The following is a 16,761-nucleotide window of genomic DNA, read 5'->3' as shown; positions in this document are numbered from 1 at the left end:
CAAAAAAAACTCTGTGTTGGTACAAAATAAAAACAAAATAAATACACCACAGTGTCTCCATGGTGAAGGCATATGTAACCTAATAATGAAAGTGATGCAAATAACCTAATTGTGATGCAGGCTGCAAAATCTGATGCAGAGGGGGAGGGAATATCACCTATTTGGCGGAGGTCTGCACTCTCTGAGTGCTTTTCTAGTTATTGCTAAGTTTTACCTTTTTCATTTGTATTTGTGTTTTATCAAATGCACTGGCAAATAAAACTGCAAACTGAAGTGTGATTATGGCAGAGTCTGTACCTGTTAAGGCCCATTTATGCTAAATGTTAAATATGGATTTAACTATACCTGAATGCTATTTAAGAAACATACAATTTTTCAAAGCCTGTTTTAGTAACATATTCCATGGTCTTCAAACATGAGTCGAGAGGGATGCAGTTATCACTTGACGTGTGCGAGTCCAGAGTCTTTCTGACGGTATCAAACAGCTGCAATAAAACAGTGTGACTTGCACGCCTTGGATGTGATAGCCATCTTAATTGTGTAACTGTGCAATATGACGAAAACAGAATTGCTATAAAGAGCTTGGCTATCAGTGGATAATATCAGTCCATCTTTTTCAAGCCACAATGAAGTACCTGCTGTGGGTTGCTTCTCTGTGTGTTTTTTGTCTGTATGGTTGCTGGAGCAGTCAGGTGAATGGACGGGAGGACTTTATGCTTGTTGCAGGGCTTCTGACAAAGCAGCTGGTGAGAAGTTCCGACAGTACAGTGAATGATGCATTTGACTGCAGTCATCCTGTACCTCCAGGTTTTAAACAGTACTTTGAGTACCTCCAGAGCAGAGGGGTGACTCATTTCAAAGTGCCGCTGTCATGGGCTCAACTCCTACCATCAGGCCTCCCCAGCCAGCCCCAGCAGGATGTGGTTACCTGTTACCAGACTCTGCTGAGACAGCTGCTGGAGGTGGGCCTTCAGCCTCTGGTCGTCCTTCATGGATCCACAGTGCCAGACGCTCTGAGATCAAGGTATGGAGGCTGGGAGAGCCAGGAGCTGGTAAAGATGTTTGAGCGGTACGCAGAGTTTGCCTTCCAGGAGTTTGGAGCACTGGCATACTCGTGGGTGACACTGAGCAACTTGGATGGTGTTTGGCATGACGGGCAGCCTGCAGGCGCTCTGCAAAATATTCTCCAGCTCAGTGAGAACATTTACCAGCTGTACCATCAACAGTTTCCTGACAAAGGTAAGTAAGACTGATAGGGAAGGATGAGAATATAAAAGATATAATTGACTGATATAGTTCATGTTATCAAAATTGGGCATTTTTCACCATGTTTTAATGGTTAAAACAAGAACAAGAAATATTTCTTGTCAACTTTAGTCTTTTTAGATGTAATGTTTTTATTACAATATCGAGTAATATATTGACTTTTTAATGTGTCTTGAGAAATAAGTTGTAAAAAATATTACTTTATGACCAACTGATAATCTCTTTTTGAATCTAAAACCCTTCACCCCCTTGTTTATGACACTGCTTACATGTGTAGATTATCATATCTAGACAATCAGTCCAAGTGGGATCAATAAAAGAATCTAAGTGTGCATGTCACACGTGCACAGATTTGACCAGCAGGCTTTTCTCACAGCAGACATTTTGCATTTTCATAGTAGGAAAAGCACAGATGTTACTGATAACATTCAGTATGGCTCTGTTCTGATCAAGTAAGTCAGTAAGCCATGACTGTGTGACAGTGAGCCAGCATGCATAATACCAAGACCCTGAAACTGAAGCAGTTAAATGGAATTCAGCCATTATAAATTTCATTTTATGTGCTTTGTCAAAATATACTCAGGGACAAAGATCTATTATGCTTTGCTGAAAACAAACTTAAAGATCTAGTGTGTAGGATTTAACAGTTATGTCATTAGTGTATGATGACCTGACACTAAGAATTGCTGTGTTTTCATTACCTTAGAATGAAGCATTTAAGCCCAGTTCAGACCAAAGACTCACGATGAGACGAAACTGTTTAAGAACATTGCAGAGAAAAGCTGCAGTAGAGAAGTGGCCCATCTGAGCTCGGACCTGAGCTGGCTGACAGTGTCACCGGCAACTGGTTTTAGAACGTAAAGCAGTTCACCTGTTTCAAAAGCCTCACAGTGTGCCAGTGTTGTATGGTGGGTCACTGCTGCTCGCTGTATGTGCTTATGCCCCGCCCATACACACACATTCTCAATGACTGATCAATTGCTGCTGGTTATATGTATTATTGTGGCGTATTTATTATGAATACAGTCCATCTGATGCTCGTTTTGTTTCTGTTGTCGCTGTTTCACCACCACTGCAAATGCATCTGGAGCCAGTATCTCACTATCACAATCCTCATTCTTATTTTAAGAAGCTACAAATTATAATTAGCCACAAAATAAGACTGAAAAGCTGGAAATCAGTGCGGAAGAACAGAGTTGTTGCATAGAGATGAAACACCGTATCAATGAGTTGCATTGGTGTGAACCAGCAGGTTTGTAGAATGTTGCAGAACGGTGCAGTGCAAGTAGTTGCTTGTTGTCGTGAATCTTTGTTCTGAACTGGGCTTTATATCTACAAGCGGAGTGGGTCCTCTTCCATAGAGTCCGCCATGTTGTTTCTATAGTAGCCCAGAACAGACAAACCAAACACTGGGTCTAGACAGGACCATGTGTGTTTTTGTGTGTTCGTAACCGTAGTTCTTTTACACTTGCCACACTGGCAGTTGGTTTCAGCCTCACCACTAGATGCCACTAAATCCCACACACTAGACCTTTTAGTCTGCCACGTATTCCTTAGCTGGTGGACATGTATGTGTGTACCCAATTGTTCCTAACATCAATTTGTGTAAAGAGTGTCTCCATGCTTCCATATTCACAGGAAGACGTCTGTCACTTGGGCTGAGAGCTAGTGATGTTGCAATTCTTCCCCAGATCAAAGGTTCAACTACAGTAAGCTGTATCTTATATTCTCTTATGTATATGTATCTTTGAAACTCCTTTTTAACTTTCTTTATGTAAGTACATCCAGGTGCTATTGCTATTTGGCTCCATATTAGAACCACAAAAAGAAAGAGCCAGTCATTTTCAACATTGTATTTATGGGAAAATTTACCATCATTTTTTGTGGCTGTTTAGTCAATTAAGAATTCTGCCTGTCTTTAATAAAAGCAGAATTTGTTACAAAGCAATACACTTCAGAATTATATACATTACACTTTGATTCTTAATGTAAAGCTTACATACTGTCACATCTCCCTGCAAACCCGAACTGTGATGCACTCTAGTAGTTGCTGCGTGTATGAGGAAGTCGAATTGCACCACAAGTCTTGCAGTTGCTTTGACCCCTTTGTAGCTTTCCTGTTTGCGCAGCTGTCCATCTAGAAGTGATGGTCACATCTTGGCAATGTCCTGGTGGTGCCTTATTTTCTATATTTGATTCCGTATTCTCCAAAGTGTACTGTCACTCTTTCAAAATATTTTATATCCCTTCTTATCTTACCTCTGTGACAATGAGTACTCAAAGATTATGTATCAGCAACTTGTTGCCCATGCCTGTATCTGCCCTTTTACATGCATTAATCATAAAACAATAAAACTTTTGAATACCATCAGTATGCATAGGTATATATGAGACTGTCCGCCCCACAAAAACAACACCGTAGGTTGTTTTTGTGGGGACAGAACTTTGGTTCAGCCAACAGCTTATTACTAGATAAGATAGATATCTTTAGTGTAGGCGGGGAACTCAGGCCATACTAATCATGAACAGTTGTAGTCAAGACCACTTCAGTCAAGACCAAGCCAAGACCAAGACCAGACCAGTGTGAGTCCCACAATGCATTATACACTTAGGATAAAATGTGGGACATGCAAACAATAGGCACTCCACAAACTGATCACAGCACATACTACGAGCCAAAAAAAGCGTGGCCAGGGTGGATGGATGTGTCAAAACACAGGACTTTATCCCATGAGACAGCTTTTACAAATAGGTGTGTGTCTGTGTGTGTGTGTGTGTGTGTGTGTGTGTGTGTAAAGTAGATTCCAATGTGATTTGGTCCTTTCTGTGTGGAATATGTATATTTTTTCTGTGTTTCCTTTCTAATATAAAGGCAGGTAATTTGGCTTCTTTTAAAAATCAGTTACTCAAATGCAGGACAGACTATGCATGGAATTACCCTGCTGTTACCTGGTTGTAGGGGGAAATGGCTGCACGGTAAAGATGACACTGGTGTAACATCCCACTGGAATACTCTCCAGCCCCATTACCATAAACTCGATTCTAAGGATACTGACAGTAATGAAGCTTTAGTAACATACATGATATTTTCAGAAAAGTGATATTTTACTATTATCAGAATGAAAAATGTCTTATATATGGTGTCTGAATTAAAAGGCATGAGTGTGATAACATGCCTTGTGTATCTCCTAATTTGAACAGATGGACTTCTTGTCAGTGCACATTGAATATAATTGTGCCTCTGCATCAAGCTTTGCAAAGGAGCTGAGCAGCTTACAGGTACAGTAAACATTATTATTATTCAATATTTTTATTGATTTTCATAGTAAATACTCACAGTAGTACTGAATACCATTTTAAGGAAGGGCAGTGTATTTAAGCTGTTCAACTTTAAGATGAGACATCACCTCCTCCACCCAAGGAAGAGGTGTAACCTTCTTCCAACTAAGGAGTATCAGACGTCTAGCAAGCAGGGTGGAGAACGCTACACCCCTAGCCTGGTGCTTTGTTATTGATGTCTCCTGAGGGACTACCCCAAATAATGCAGTCAATGGGTTGGGACCGATAACCTTATTACACATATATGAAAATGTATTAAATATACCTGTCCAAAATAGAGTCAGTTTAGGGCACAACCAAAACATGTGACTGAGGCTAGCTGGGTCCTGCCTGCATCTGATGCAAGTCAGGTCTAAACCAGGGTAGAGTTTGGCCAGCTTACTTGCAGATAAATGTAACCTGTGCAGAACCTTAAACTGCAGCAACCCATGCCTAATACATATTGATGAGGAGTGTACCAATGTAATTGCTGCCTGCCAGTTTATATCTGATATGGTAGTTCTTCCTCCCCCTGTCTCACTAAATGGTTAAGTGATATGGATGCAACCCACTGGATATTATCATATAATACAGACACCAGACCTTTGTCAACTGGATCCATACTCAAACGTTCATCTATCAATGTACTCTGAGGGGTTGTTAGAGAGATGTGTGTTTTAACCTAACTCCTTACCTGTAGATATCTAAAGAAATCTGACTGGGGGATGTTAAAATTCTTCTTTAGCTATACAAAAGAAATGAAATGCACTCCCTTAAAAAGGTCCTTCATACACTCAATCCCTCTCCTGTGCCACAACTGAAAAGATGGGTCTGTGAGAGATGGAGCAAAATTGATGTTTGCTAGAATAGGGGAAGCAATTATGTTTAAAGTGGATCCTAAATTGAGACCATATCTTCAGACAGCCAGAAATGATTGGGTTGTTTGTCCAGGTAGGGTTATTTAGGGGTAGTGGGGAACAAACTAAAGAGCGAAGTGAAACAGGATTACTCGAATACTGCTCCATTCGACACCAAACCGGATAGTCATCATCTGATACATCAGAGACCCAGAACATCAGCTTGTGAATGTTGGCTGCCCAGTAATAATACAAAAATTGGGAAGAGACAGATCGCCATCTCCCCTTTGCCTTTCCAAATATTCCTTCCGTATTCGGGGTACTTTTTTATTCCAAATAAAAGTAGAAATGTGTTTATTTAAGTCCTTAAAAAAAGATTTAGGAATAAAGACTGGTATTGCTTGAAGCAGAAATAAAAATCTGGGCATGATAGTCATTTTACTGAGTTGACAGGTACAGTAAACATTCTTCTCCAGTTGCATTTCATATTTTGTGTCTGCAGCCATATGCATGTTCTGTTATGTTGCAGATGTCCAGTGGGGACTTGCCTATCCTGATATACGAGGTAACTGTCAAAGGTTGTCCCCTCAGTCAGTACCAGCTTCTTGGCAATTTCTTACAAGGTAAATGTCATTAATAGCCATTTAAAAATATTATCAAATTTAATAATAGTCTGCAATAAACACATCTACTTACAGAAAGTGATAACTAACATCAAAACAATGACCAACATGATCTGAACCAATCCTCTGTGTTTTTACTCAACAAACAGATTAAGACGAGGCATCAAGGCTTACCTGTTGTAAACGGCAATATCATAAATTTTTACTGTACAATAATCATTGGAGTTTTATTGGTAGCTTTATCATATGGCAGTGATCAGCGTAAATTGTTCTTGTTAAGGTCCAGTAAGGTTTTACAAGGAAAATCATATGCATGTGCACAGCTGTTAGACTTGCTTTTCTGTTTATATAAGTGAATTCATGAAGCATGTTTTTTATCAGGTAATATATAGTGTCTAATTAGTTATTTTCACTGGACTGTGACAAGAGAATTTGGTGAGAAGAAGAATGTTGGGTTTAAAATGGATGCCTGAATTACTATATGCTGAAAGAAATACTGAATATGTTGTACTTTAAGCAGATATATCAACTAAATGAATGAGCGATGTCAAAATCTTTAAGCCATGCTAGTGGTATGGCTCAAAGAACCACAATGTGACTCAGTTTACCACTTTGGTTCAGACTAGAACCACCATGAGGTTCACATTTTCAGGTTTCGGTAAACTATCTTGGCAACGATTGGATTGATAGGCATGACATTTGGTAAGGACATTCATGTCTTTCTCAGGATAAATCATAATAACTTTGGTGCTTCTTAAACTTTTCAGTTAGCACCATATTCAGGTCAAATTTTCATTTTGTCCAGTACTTTGGTTTATGAACAAACGCCTGCCAAACTAATGGCATTCCATTAGTATTGTTATTATCCCCATGTTAGCATGTTGACATTAGCATTTAACTCAAATTACGTGCCTGTGTACAATCTCACACAGCCACTAGTAAGGCTGTAGACTCTTAAGGGCCGTCCACACCAAGAATGATGATGATAACAATAACTACAAATTGCCGTTTTAAAAATCATCCATCCACTCAAGTTGATGACGAAGTCCAGATCACTACTACAACTATGACAATATTGTTGGGATCACTTTCAGAGCAATTTGACAAGCAATAAAAATACTGACAGTCAATCAATATCCATTTTCTAGAGCTGCCGACACAGCTGGAGTGGGCAGCATGTTTACAGAACATTATGGTTCATCAGTGTGGATACTCACATCATTATCTTGAAGTTATTGTTCTTGGTGTGAATGGCCCTTTAGTGTCTTCATATAACCAAAAGGTCATATGTTGATCATATAGCCATTAATAACTTGTCTTGCACTCATCGCAGCCTTAATGAACAACGATGACCTGAATGTTGTGGGATGTGACATGATGGATATGTTGGGTAACCTGGACATGGAGGATGTCCCAACCAGGTAAAACGTTATCTTGATGAAATAAATAGTAATAATAAAATAAATCCACTGACAAAGTTTGCTTCATGTATGTTTATATTGTTTTGTGTCCTCTTTTCTAACAGTCATGGTATTTCAGGTGAAATTGCAACATTTAGAAACAGTTATCAGAATGTGTGGAATGAGTTTGGAGCCCAGACTATAGCAGAACGAGATCTTTTCCTGAATGAATCCTTCCCCTCTGGCTTCCAATGGGCCACCTCCAGTGAATCCTTCAAGGTTGAAGGTGGCTGGGTGGAGGATGGGAAGGGAGAGACCATTTGGGATCGTTTTGTTCATGACGGCCTAGCCTTTGAGAATCAGACAGCTGATCTTGCTTGTGACAGTTACCACAAGGTGGATTATGATGTCTACCTGCTGCGAGGTCTTCATGTCAACACCTACCAGTTTTCCATCTCCTGGGCCCGTATTTTCCCCTCAGGCCACCGGGGCAGCCAGTCACAGAAAGGGGCTCTCTACTATGACAAGCTGATCGATGCTCTCATTGAGTCAGGCATACAACCTGTTGTCACTCTCTACCACTGGGATCTGCCCCAGGCACTCCAGGACTATGGTGGATGGACCAATGCTTCCATTGTCGAAGCCTTCAAGGACTATGCAGACTTCTGCTTCTTCAGGTTTGGAGACAGGGTCAAGACCTGGAACACATTCAGTAGCCCCTGGGTGGTGAGCCATGCTGGATATGGCACTGGTGAGCATCCCCCTGGAGTAAAAGACTACGTGGTTGCCTCCTATCAGGTGAGAGCAATATTATTATTATATGGTAATACATGCTGACACACAGCCATTCTTATATGTTTACCTCACTATTTCCTTTATGTTTGCAGGCTACTCACAATATGCTCAAGTCCCATGCTGAGGCCTGGCATGTCTACAATGACAGGTTCAGGAAGACACAAGGAGGGAAAGTGGGCATTGCATTGAACTCTGACTGGGCTGAGCCCATTGACCCCTCCAAACCTGAAGACATAGCAGCTGCAGACCGCTACCTGCAGTTCATGCTGGGCTGGTTTGCACATCCCATATTTGTAGATGGAGATTATCCTGCAACACTCAAGACTCAGATAGAACAGAAGAAAAATGAGTGTCCCTTCTCTGTGCCTGCAAATCTTCCAGTTTTCACTGCTGTAGAGAGCAAGAGAATACGTGGAACAGCTGACTTTTTGGGATTAAACCACTATACCTCCCGGCTGGTCAACAAAAGTGCTGGTGGCTGCACCCCTGGTCCTCAGGGGGTGGGTGACTTTGAGGCACATGTGGACCCTTCATGGTCCTCTACAGCTTCTGACTGGATCTATTCTACACCTTGGGGACTTAGAAGGCTTCTCAACTACATTTCCACAGAATACTTAAATGTTACTAAAGTGCCTATCCACATAACTGGGAATGGTATGCCTACTGAGCACAGTGGAGACACCCTAAATGACATCGGTAGAGTAGAGTACATGAAGAGTTACATCAATGAGGCCTTGAAAGGTTAGTGTCTGGAATTTCTCTCATAGAAAACCACCTTTTACACAGTGTTGAAATCATTTAATCACTTAAATGTACTGTTGTCTGTGTCCATTTTGTAGCAATTTTCTTAGATGGAGTGGATGTACAGCGATTCACAGTGCAGTCACTCATGGATGGATTTGAGGGAAAACAAGGCTACAGCCAAAGATTTGGTCTTCACAATGTAAACTTTGAAGATGCAGACAGACCAAGAACCCCAAAGCAATCTGCGTATTTCTACTCTCAAGTTATCAAGCAAAATGGATTTAGTTCACACAAACGGCATGTTTTTAAAGTGGCAGAGATGCAGCTTACCCACCGTCCAACTGCTTTATCACCCTCAGAGGTTCCGTCGAACTCAAAGGTTGTCTGGGAGAAATTCTCACACCAGTCCAGATTTCAGAGAAAAGTCTACCACTACGGCACTTTCCCACAAGGCTTCAGTTGGGGAGTATCATCTTCAGCTTACCAGATTGAAGGTGGCTGGAATGCTGATGGGAAGGGCCCCAGCGTCTGGGATACATTCACTCATAAACCTGGCAGTATTCCCGCTAATGCCAATGGAGATGTGGCCTGTGACAGCTACCACAGACTTGAAGAAGACCTCTACATGCTGCGAGCTCTCAGGGTGAAATCATACAGATTCTCATTGTCCTGGTCCAGGATCTTTCCTGATGGTCAGCATACCTCTCTGAACCAGAAAGGTGTTGACTACTACAATAGACTCATTGATGGCCTCTTAGCATATAACATCACTCCCATGGTTACACTGTACCACTGGGACCTTCCTCAAGCTTTGCAGAACCTCGGTGGCTGGGACAATGTAGACATGATTAACATTTTTAACGACTTTTGTGACTACTGCTTTGCCACCTTTGGAGACAGAGTGAAATTTTGGATGACCTTCAACCAGCCTCACACAATTGCTTGGTCAGGTTACGGACTTGGACAGATCCCCCCAAATGTCAAGAATCCAGGAATTGCACCATACAGAGTTGCCCACAACCTTATCAAAGCCCACGCCAAGGCTTACCACACATATGATGATAAGTATCGCAAATCCCAAGGTGGTCTAGTCTCCATTGCCCTCAATGCTGATTGGATTGAACCTAAAGATGTTAACGTTCCCCGTGAAGTGGTGGCTGCTGACCGCGCGCTGCAGTTCCAGTTGGGTTGGTTTGCACACCCCATTTTCAAGACTGGTGACTATCCTGATGCAATGAAGTGGCAAGTTGGAAACAAAAGTGAACTCCAAGGTCTTACACACACAAGACTACCTTCCTTCACTGAAGAAGAAAAGAGCTTCATCAAGGGATCTGCTGACATGTTCTGTGTAAATCATTACACTACAAAGATTGCACGCCATGCTACATTGAGGCTTTCCCCTCAGTCCTATGAATATGACAGAGATGTGTCAGAAGCAGAGGAAGAAGATTCTCCAACTACTGCCATCAGTAACCAGAGAGCTGTAGCATGGGGCTTGAGAAGACTCCTTAACTGGATCAAAGAGGAGTACGGAGATCCAGAGATTTATATCACTGAGAATGGAGTAGCTACAGATTCAAAGACAACTTGGGATGACATTGCCAGAGTATTTTATTACAAAACCTATGTTGATGAGGCTCTGAAAGGTGCACTGACATAAATATATTTCTTAAGAAAACAATATTAATGATTGTCATTACTGTTTAGATTTTTGTTTGTCTTGATCATTTTTCTGGTGTGTATGTCTTAACAGCCTATGACCTTGATGGTGTGAAGGTGAAAGGATACATAGCAACATCTCTCATGGATTCCTTTGAGTGGCTCAACGGCTACAAAGTTGGATTTGGGCTGCACCATGTAGACTTCACTAACCCGAACAGGCCAAGGACACCCAAGTACTCGGCTCATCTCTACTACCAAGTCATGAAAGACAATGGTTTCCCTATAACAGATGATGAAAAGCAACTTTATGGACATTTCCGCAAAGATTTTATTTGGAGTACTGCGACGGCATCATACCAGGTAACAGTTAAGAAGAAACCCCTTCATTAATGCTGGATCAAGGAATTATCCATATATTTATTATTCTCTGCTTTATGTTTATTCTCTCCAGATTGAAGGGGGGTGGAGAGCAGATGGTAAAGGTCTCAGCATCTGGGACAAGTTTGCTCACACTCCCCTCCGAGTGTTCAATGATGACAATGGTGACATAGCCTGCGATAGTTACAATAAAGTAGAAGAGGATGTTGCCATATTGAAGGAACTTAAGGTGACCCATTATCGTTTCTCCATATCCTGGCCGAGGGTGCTACCCGATGGCACTACCAAGCACATCAATGAGGCCGGACTCAACTACTACCACAGACTGGTGGATGCATTGCTTGCAGCAAACATTCAACCTCATGTATGTATAATTTTTGCTAGTATCTCAAGAAATTATTTACAATGGAAAGTTGGTTAATGTGGTATACCTCATCTGCTTTTCCTTTGTTGTCAGATCACTCTCTACCACTGGGACCTTCCACAAGCTCTGCAGGATGACGGGGGCTGGGAGAATGAGACTATAGTTGTTAAATTCAGAGATTATGCTGACCTTATCTTTAGCCGTCTTGGCCACAAAGTTAAATTTTGGATCACCATCAATGAGCCATACAATATAGCCAATGTAGGCCATGGCTATGGAGCAGCTGCCCCAGGTATACTTTTCTGTACTGCTTCTCATCTTACACTCACTTGTTTGGTGCAAAAAACAGGTTAAAATGAAATTTATCAAAACAGTACTGCATGGTCACGGAGTGTTTTGAAACAGTGTGCTTTCTGTAAATCAATCTCAAAACTTGACCATTCTAAACCACCATGACAAAAAAAATACAGCTAAACAAACTCGCAAATGTGCCTGTTATTCCATGTTTGTGTCCAGGGATTAGTTTCCGACCAGGTACTCTGCCCTACATTGTGGGTCACAACCTGCTTAAATCTCATGCTGAGGCCTGGCACCTCTACAATGACAAGTACCGAGCCACACAGAAAGGAATTATCTCCATCACCATCAACTCTGACTGGTCAGAACCCAGAAATCCTTATAAGCAGGAGGACATTGATGCTGCCAGACGTGTGGTGCAGGTATTTTTATAAACAAAAAAGTACTTATTAATGTTTGCAGATTCTCCTTTTGTATGGCCATTCCTTTCACATTTTACAATACACATGTAAGGCAACAGTTGGAGTTATGATCTCTAAAGGCTGTTGTGTGTCTGTTTATGCAGTTCTACATTGGTTGGTTTGCCCATCCTGTATTTAATGGAGACTACAGCAACCTGATGAAGACAGTCATTCGAGAGCGAAGCTTAGCTTATGGCCTGCCAAAATCTCGGTATCGTATAAACCAACATTAATTTCTGAAATTGAAATAATAAAAAATTGTTTCACATTTATCTGGTAAATTTAATTAGTTCAATGCAATCTCTCCAGGCTGCCTGAGTTCACTCCTGAAGAGATTAAGAAGATTAAAGGTACCTATGATTACTTTGGGTTCAACCATTACACTACTGTCCTGGCATTCCCTGTGGACTATGGAAACCTTCAGCACTATGATGCTGATAGGTAAGCAAGTACTAACATATTTGCACAAAATATTACATTTTTGGGGTTTTGGTTTTTACTTTTGTAGTAGGCTGGAAAAATATATTTTAAAAGATTAAACTCTTGACTATTAAACCTTGTAATGGGCCAACCTCCCAGCCATTACATTTTTGTTAATAGCATACATAATCCATGTTAGAGACCTAGAGAAGCTGACCTCTTACAGAGTTGACAAAAAGTTATATATTTATTCATTTCACAGCAGTCATAGTGAGGAGCCATTTGATTTTTCATAGTTGCCAAGAGTTCTCTTAATTCAGAACAAAATACAAATTTTTAAAACCATAATTCTTATTTAGTTTTGATTTCAAAGGGCTACGGATTTGACCTGTTATGGTTGAGAAACACCTGATAGCAATATTATATTGCTATATATATACTTGAGAAGTATTCCCACCATTTTGGAAACCAGGAAGTGAGACAGGAGTCCTTGGGATACAGCTAAAGCCCCTTAATGCCTGATTAAATTACGTTTTTCTAGAAATCTGACAGAGTTGACAAAATAACTGGGACACATCTTTAAAGGGCAAATATTTTCACACAAAAAATTTTTTTTAAACAAAGATGATTATAGCAGTACAGTTTTTTTAACTAATGTTATCAGTAGGTACTGCTAGTTTTAGATTTTGAACGCTTTTGACACTTTTTTTTTAATGTTTGAAGTTTTGAAAGCAGATCAAAATATTGTATTAATCCTATTTATTTAATATAAATAAATCCTTTAAAAATAATATTTCACCCCAAAAATATTTTTTTAGTAGGACATGATTTGTCACAATTCTCAAGAATGTGTGACCTACAGAAATCAGGTGGAAGAAGCAAGTTACACGTAATCGGAGGGCGATGAGCTGAAAATGAAGTACCTGAATTTTTGTGATATAAAACCATTAAACTGCTTTGATCTTCTCAGGGGTGCAGGAACAATTGCTGATCGTACTTGGCTGGATTCAGGCTCATCCTGGCTGAAGGTCTCACCATTTGGATTCCGCAGGATATTAAACTTCATTAAGGAGGAGTATGGAGACCCACCCATTATCATCACAGAAAATGGCATGTCAGAGCGGGGGCCCATTGACCTTAATGATATTCATAGGAGCTACTACTATGAAAAATACATCAATCAGGTGCTGAAAGGTATTAAACCACCAAGCCCATCGTATATTTTTTTGTCATATTTCAGTATATTTCTGGTACATAAAACAAAGGTGTAGTGTGTATAAGCATTCTTAATGGTGTTCATTTCCTCCTCCCAGCTTACCTGCTAGATAATGTGGATATCCGTGGATACACAGCTTGGTCCCTGATGGACAACCTGGAGTGGGCCACTGGCTTTTCAGAGAGATTTGGCCTTTTCTATGTCAATCACTCAGACCCTAATCTGCCTCGGGTGGCCAAGGCTTCTGTTGCCGACTACTCCTCCATCATCAAATGCAACGGATTCCCCGACCCTGCCTTGGGACCACATGAGTGCTTGAACACTAGGCCTGAACGTAAACTGATGCATCCGCTACCTGCACATTTAAATTTAAAAACTGTGTCTTTGTCAGCATAATAAACAAGTGCATTAATTAGTGAGCTTGAGAGGTGTTTATTAAGTGGATTCTGTCACCTTTGGACAAAGCCAAGCTAACTGTTTCCTCGTACTCTCAGTCTCTATGGTGAGCTAAAGCTAAGAGTCTGCTAGCTGTAACTTCATAATTAAAGGACAGATAGGAGAGTGGTATTGATCTCTTCATCTAACAGAGCACAACATTCAGTGATAGCAAGATTTTGGGCTTCTGGGATTTTGTGAACTAGTAGATTTTTTCTTCTGCTCCTCAAATAAGATGTAAATCTCAAATACAGTTAAGATTTAGTGCCATTTTCTGTAAGCAATCTGTTCACAATTAACAAAAAATGTCTTTGTCTTCTCTGCAGCAACGAGTGCGCCAATCAAACCTGTTCCCACTGACGACACTGTGAACTTCCTGGGGATGAAGCTGTCAACCGGTGATGCTGAGACCGGACTTACCACCACATTTGCTCTGCTGATTGTTGCAGTGTTTGGAGTTATTTGTATATCTTTTTGCTTCTTTAAGGCAAAGAATCGTTCTAATTAAAAACAGCATGTTGAATCTATTACAATGGAGGAGACATTCTAATATTCTAATGGTTGTAATAGAAGTCCAACATGCGCTGCTTATCCATATAAACACCATTCTATAAATCATCCTGCTCTTTTTGTTAATAAAGTTGTTTATAAGTTGTCTGCAAAATTTTTTAATGATTTCCTCAAGAACATTATTCTATAACTGTCTTTTATTTTCCATTTATGCACTCTCAAATATGTTACTGCTGTTTTCAAGTCTCAGTTTTTGATTAAAAAATGTATACAGTTTGCTCATGAGCCGCGTTATTTACTGCTTAAACTGATCCCCTGTAACTGTATGTGAAACCACACTGACACCCACAAGGTCTGCCCTTCATTTGTGGTAGCACTACTTCCTGTATGAGAAAGTGAAACACAAAAAAGTCATTTATGAGGGAAAAATACCAGACATTTTCTGGTTACAGCAGCAGGCCAACACTCAAACCAGTGAGCTAGCCCTCCACTTTGATCAAGCTAAATATTAAACTTCATCCAACCACTATTGCATGACACTCTGGAGCTAATAGTTTCAACTGAAATATTTCATGATTTGTCCTCAAATCCATCAGTATTAAATATAATAGTCCCTTCTCATCATCCATGTATTCTACAGAGTGCAGCTCAAGTGTTCAGAGTTTAGGACAGACATTGACAAATTGTCTTTAGACACTCTTTAATGACAAGTGCTGTTAGCCACTGCGTCCTTAAGTATATGGCATACATTATCTGTACTTGCATTGTGAAACAAAAGATATTGCACCATGCATGAAACACTGGATTGCAGAAGCCTGACATCTGCTCTGTTACTCAATAATACCATGTATTTCCTATTGTCATAAGTCTGGAAAAAAGTAACCTTTAGTTAAACATTTGGGGGATGCAGCTCTGTGTTTAGCTTAGCTGGGGTTTAAGAAATTTGACCTGGAGCAAAATCACATGGCTCCCTAATCCTCATTTCTGTGTCCTGAGAAGATGCTGTCTTAACTGCATCTGTGGTTTCAGCATCAGCATTGTAGGGATCAGCCAATGCCACTAGAGGTCACTGTAGGTTTGAAATTCATCGTGCTGCACACTACAGATTCTGACCTGTCATTCCCTCATCTGTACCAGAGACCCGGTTTGTTCAGGTCTGCCTGAACAAACCGGCCTCTGTGCACCAGTCAAGTTGCACTTAAGAGTTTACATCCATGTCTGTGGATGCTTCACACACATCTTCTCCCCAGCAGCACAGAGGATTTATACAAAGTTTCAAGGTGGGCACCCAAGATTAGAGTCACCGATTCAGTATCAAATGTCTCCCCTTCTGTTCCAGATATGATGTCAAGTAATGGCCATTAAAGTGTTTTTGCAGGACATTATGATGTCACAGTGAAGCTGACCTTTGACCTTTTGCATATATCATTACTTCATCATTATACCCTATTAGACAGTGGTGTCACATTTTGTCTGAATTAGCATATCAGTTCTTGAGATACAGCCATAAACCTGTTTTGTAAGGTCACAGTGACCTTGACCTTTGACCGCCAAAATCAAATCAGTTCATTGTTGAGTACAAGTGGCATTTGTGTCATTAAAATAACAATGTGTTGTATTAGCGATCCCTACTATAATTTTGGTGTAAACTACTATATTTTATATATTGATAATGCAGTACTGCAATATTATATTAATTTATATAAAAGTGTCATCTGATTAAAACTACAGTCAAAAGCGCAGCTAACCTGATACACTGTTTTAGTGGCATTTTTGAACATTTCCCTCAGCACTTGATCTTAATGGTCACTGTTTATTCAGGGTTCCCACACATTTTTACCAACAATCTTCATAACTTTTTGATTATTTTCCATAATATTTCACCCCATTTCCATGACCTTATATAAGTAGTTTAAAATGGGTAGACCTACACAGAGATACAGCCATACATTATCAAACATGCATTTCCCTGGCATTTGCAGATAAGATGAGAAAACTGCTAGGGCATAACTTTA

At 40.3% G+C, this 16,761-nt stretch overlaps 1 protein-coding gene across 1 annotated transcript; it reads left to right on the top strand.

Annotated features, from left to right (window-relative positions):
- The first annotated feature begins 589 nt into the window (after positions 1 to 589).
- On the top strand, positions 590 to 15,031 carry LOC117248075 (lactase/phlorizin hydrolase). Its single transcript, XM_033612816.2, has 17 exons — positions 590 to 1,239; positions 2,905 to 2,975; positions 4,468 to 4,545; positions 5,971 to 6,064; positions 7,398 to 7,485; positions 7,590 to 8,262; positions 8,352 to 9,000; positions 9,099 to 10,649; positions 10,757 to 11,025; positions 11,117 to 11,407; positions 11,501 to 11,699; positions 11,924 to 12,126; positions 12,270 to 12,376; positions 12,475 to 12,606; positions 13,556 to 13,779; positions 13,899 to 14,135; positions 14,563 to 15,031. The coding sequence occupies exons 1-17, from the start codon at positions 627 to 629 to the stop codon at positions 14,742 to 14,744; spliced, it is 5,661 nt and encodes a 1,886-aa protein (XP_033468707.2). The 5' UTR covers positions 590 to 626; the 3' UTR covers positions 14,745 to 15,031.
- The last annotated feature ends 1,730 nt before the right edge of the window (positions 15,032 to 16,761 follow it).

This window comes from Epinephelus lanceolatus, chromosome 14 (assembly GCF_041903045.1).
Source record: "Epinephelus lanceolatus isolate andai-2023 chromosome 14, ASM4190304v1, whole genome shotgun sequence".
NCBI classification, from domain to species: Eukaryota; Metazoa; Chordata; class Actinopteri; order Perciformes; family Serranidae; genus Epinephelus; species Epinephelus lanceolatus.
This window is presented reverse-complemented; position numbering and strand designations above follow the sequence as displayed.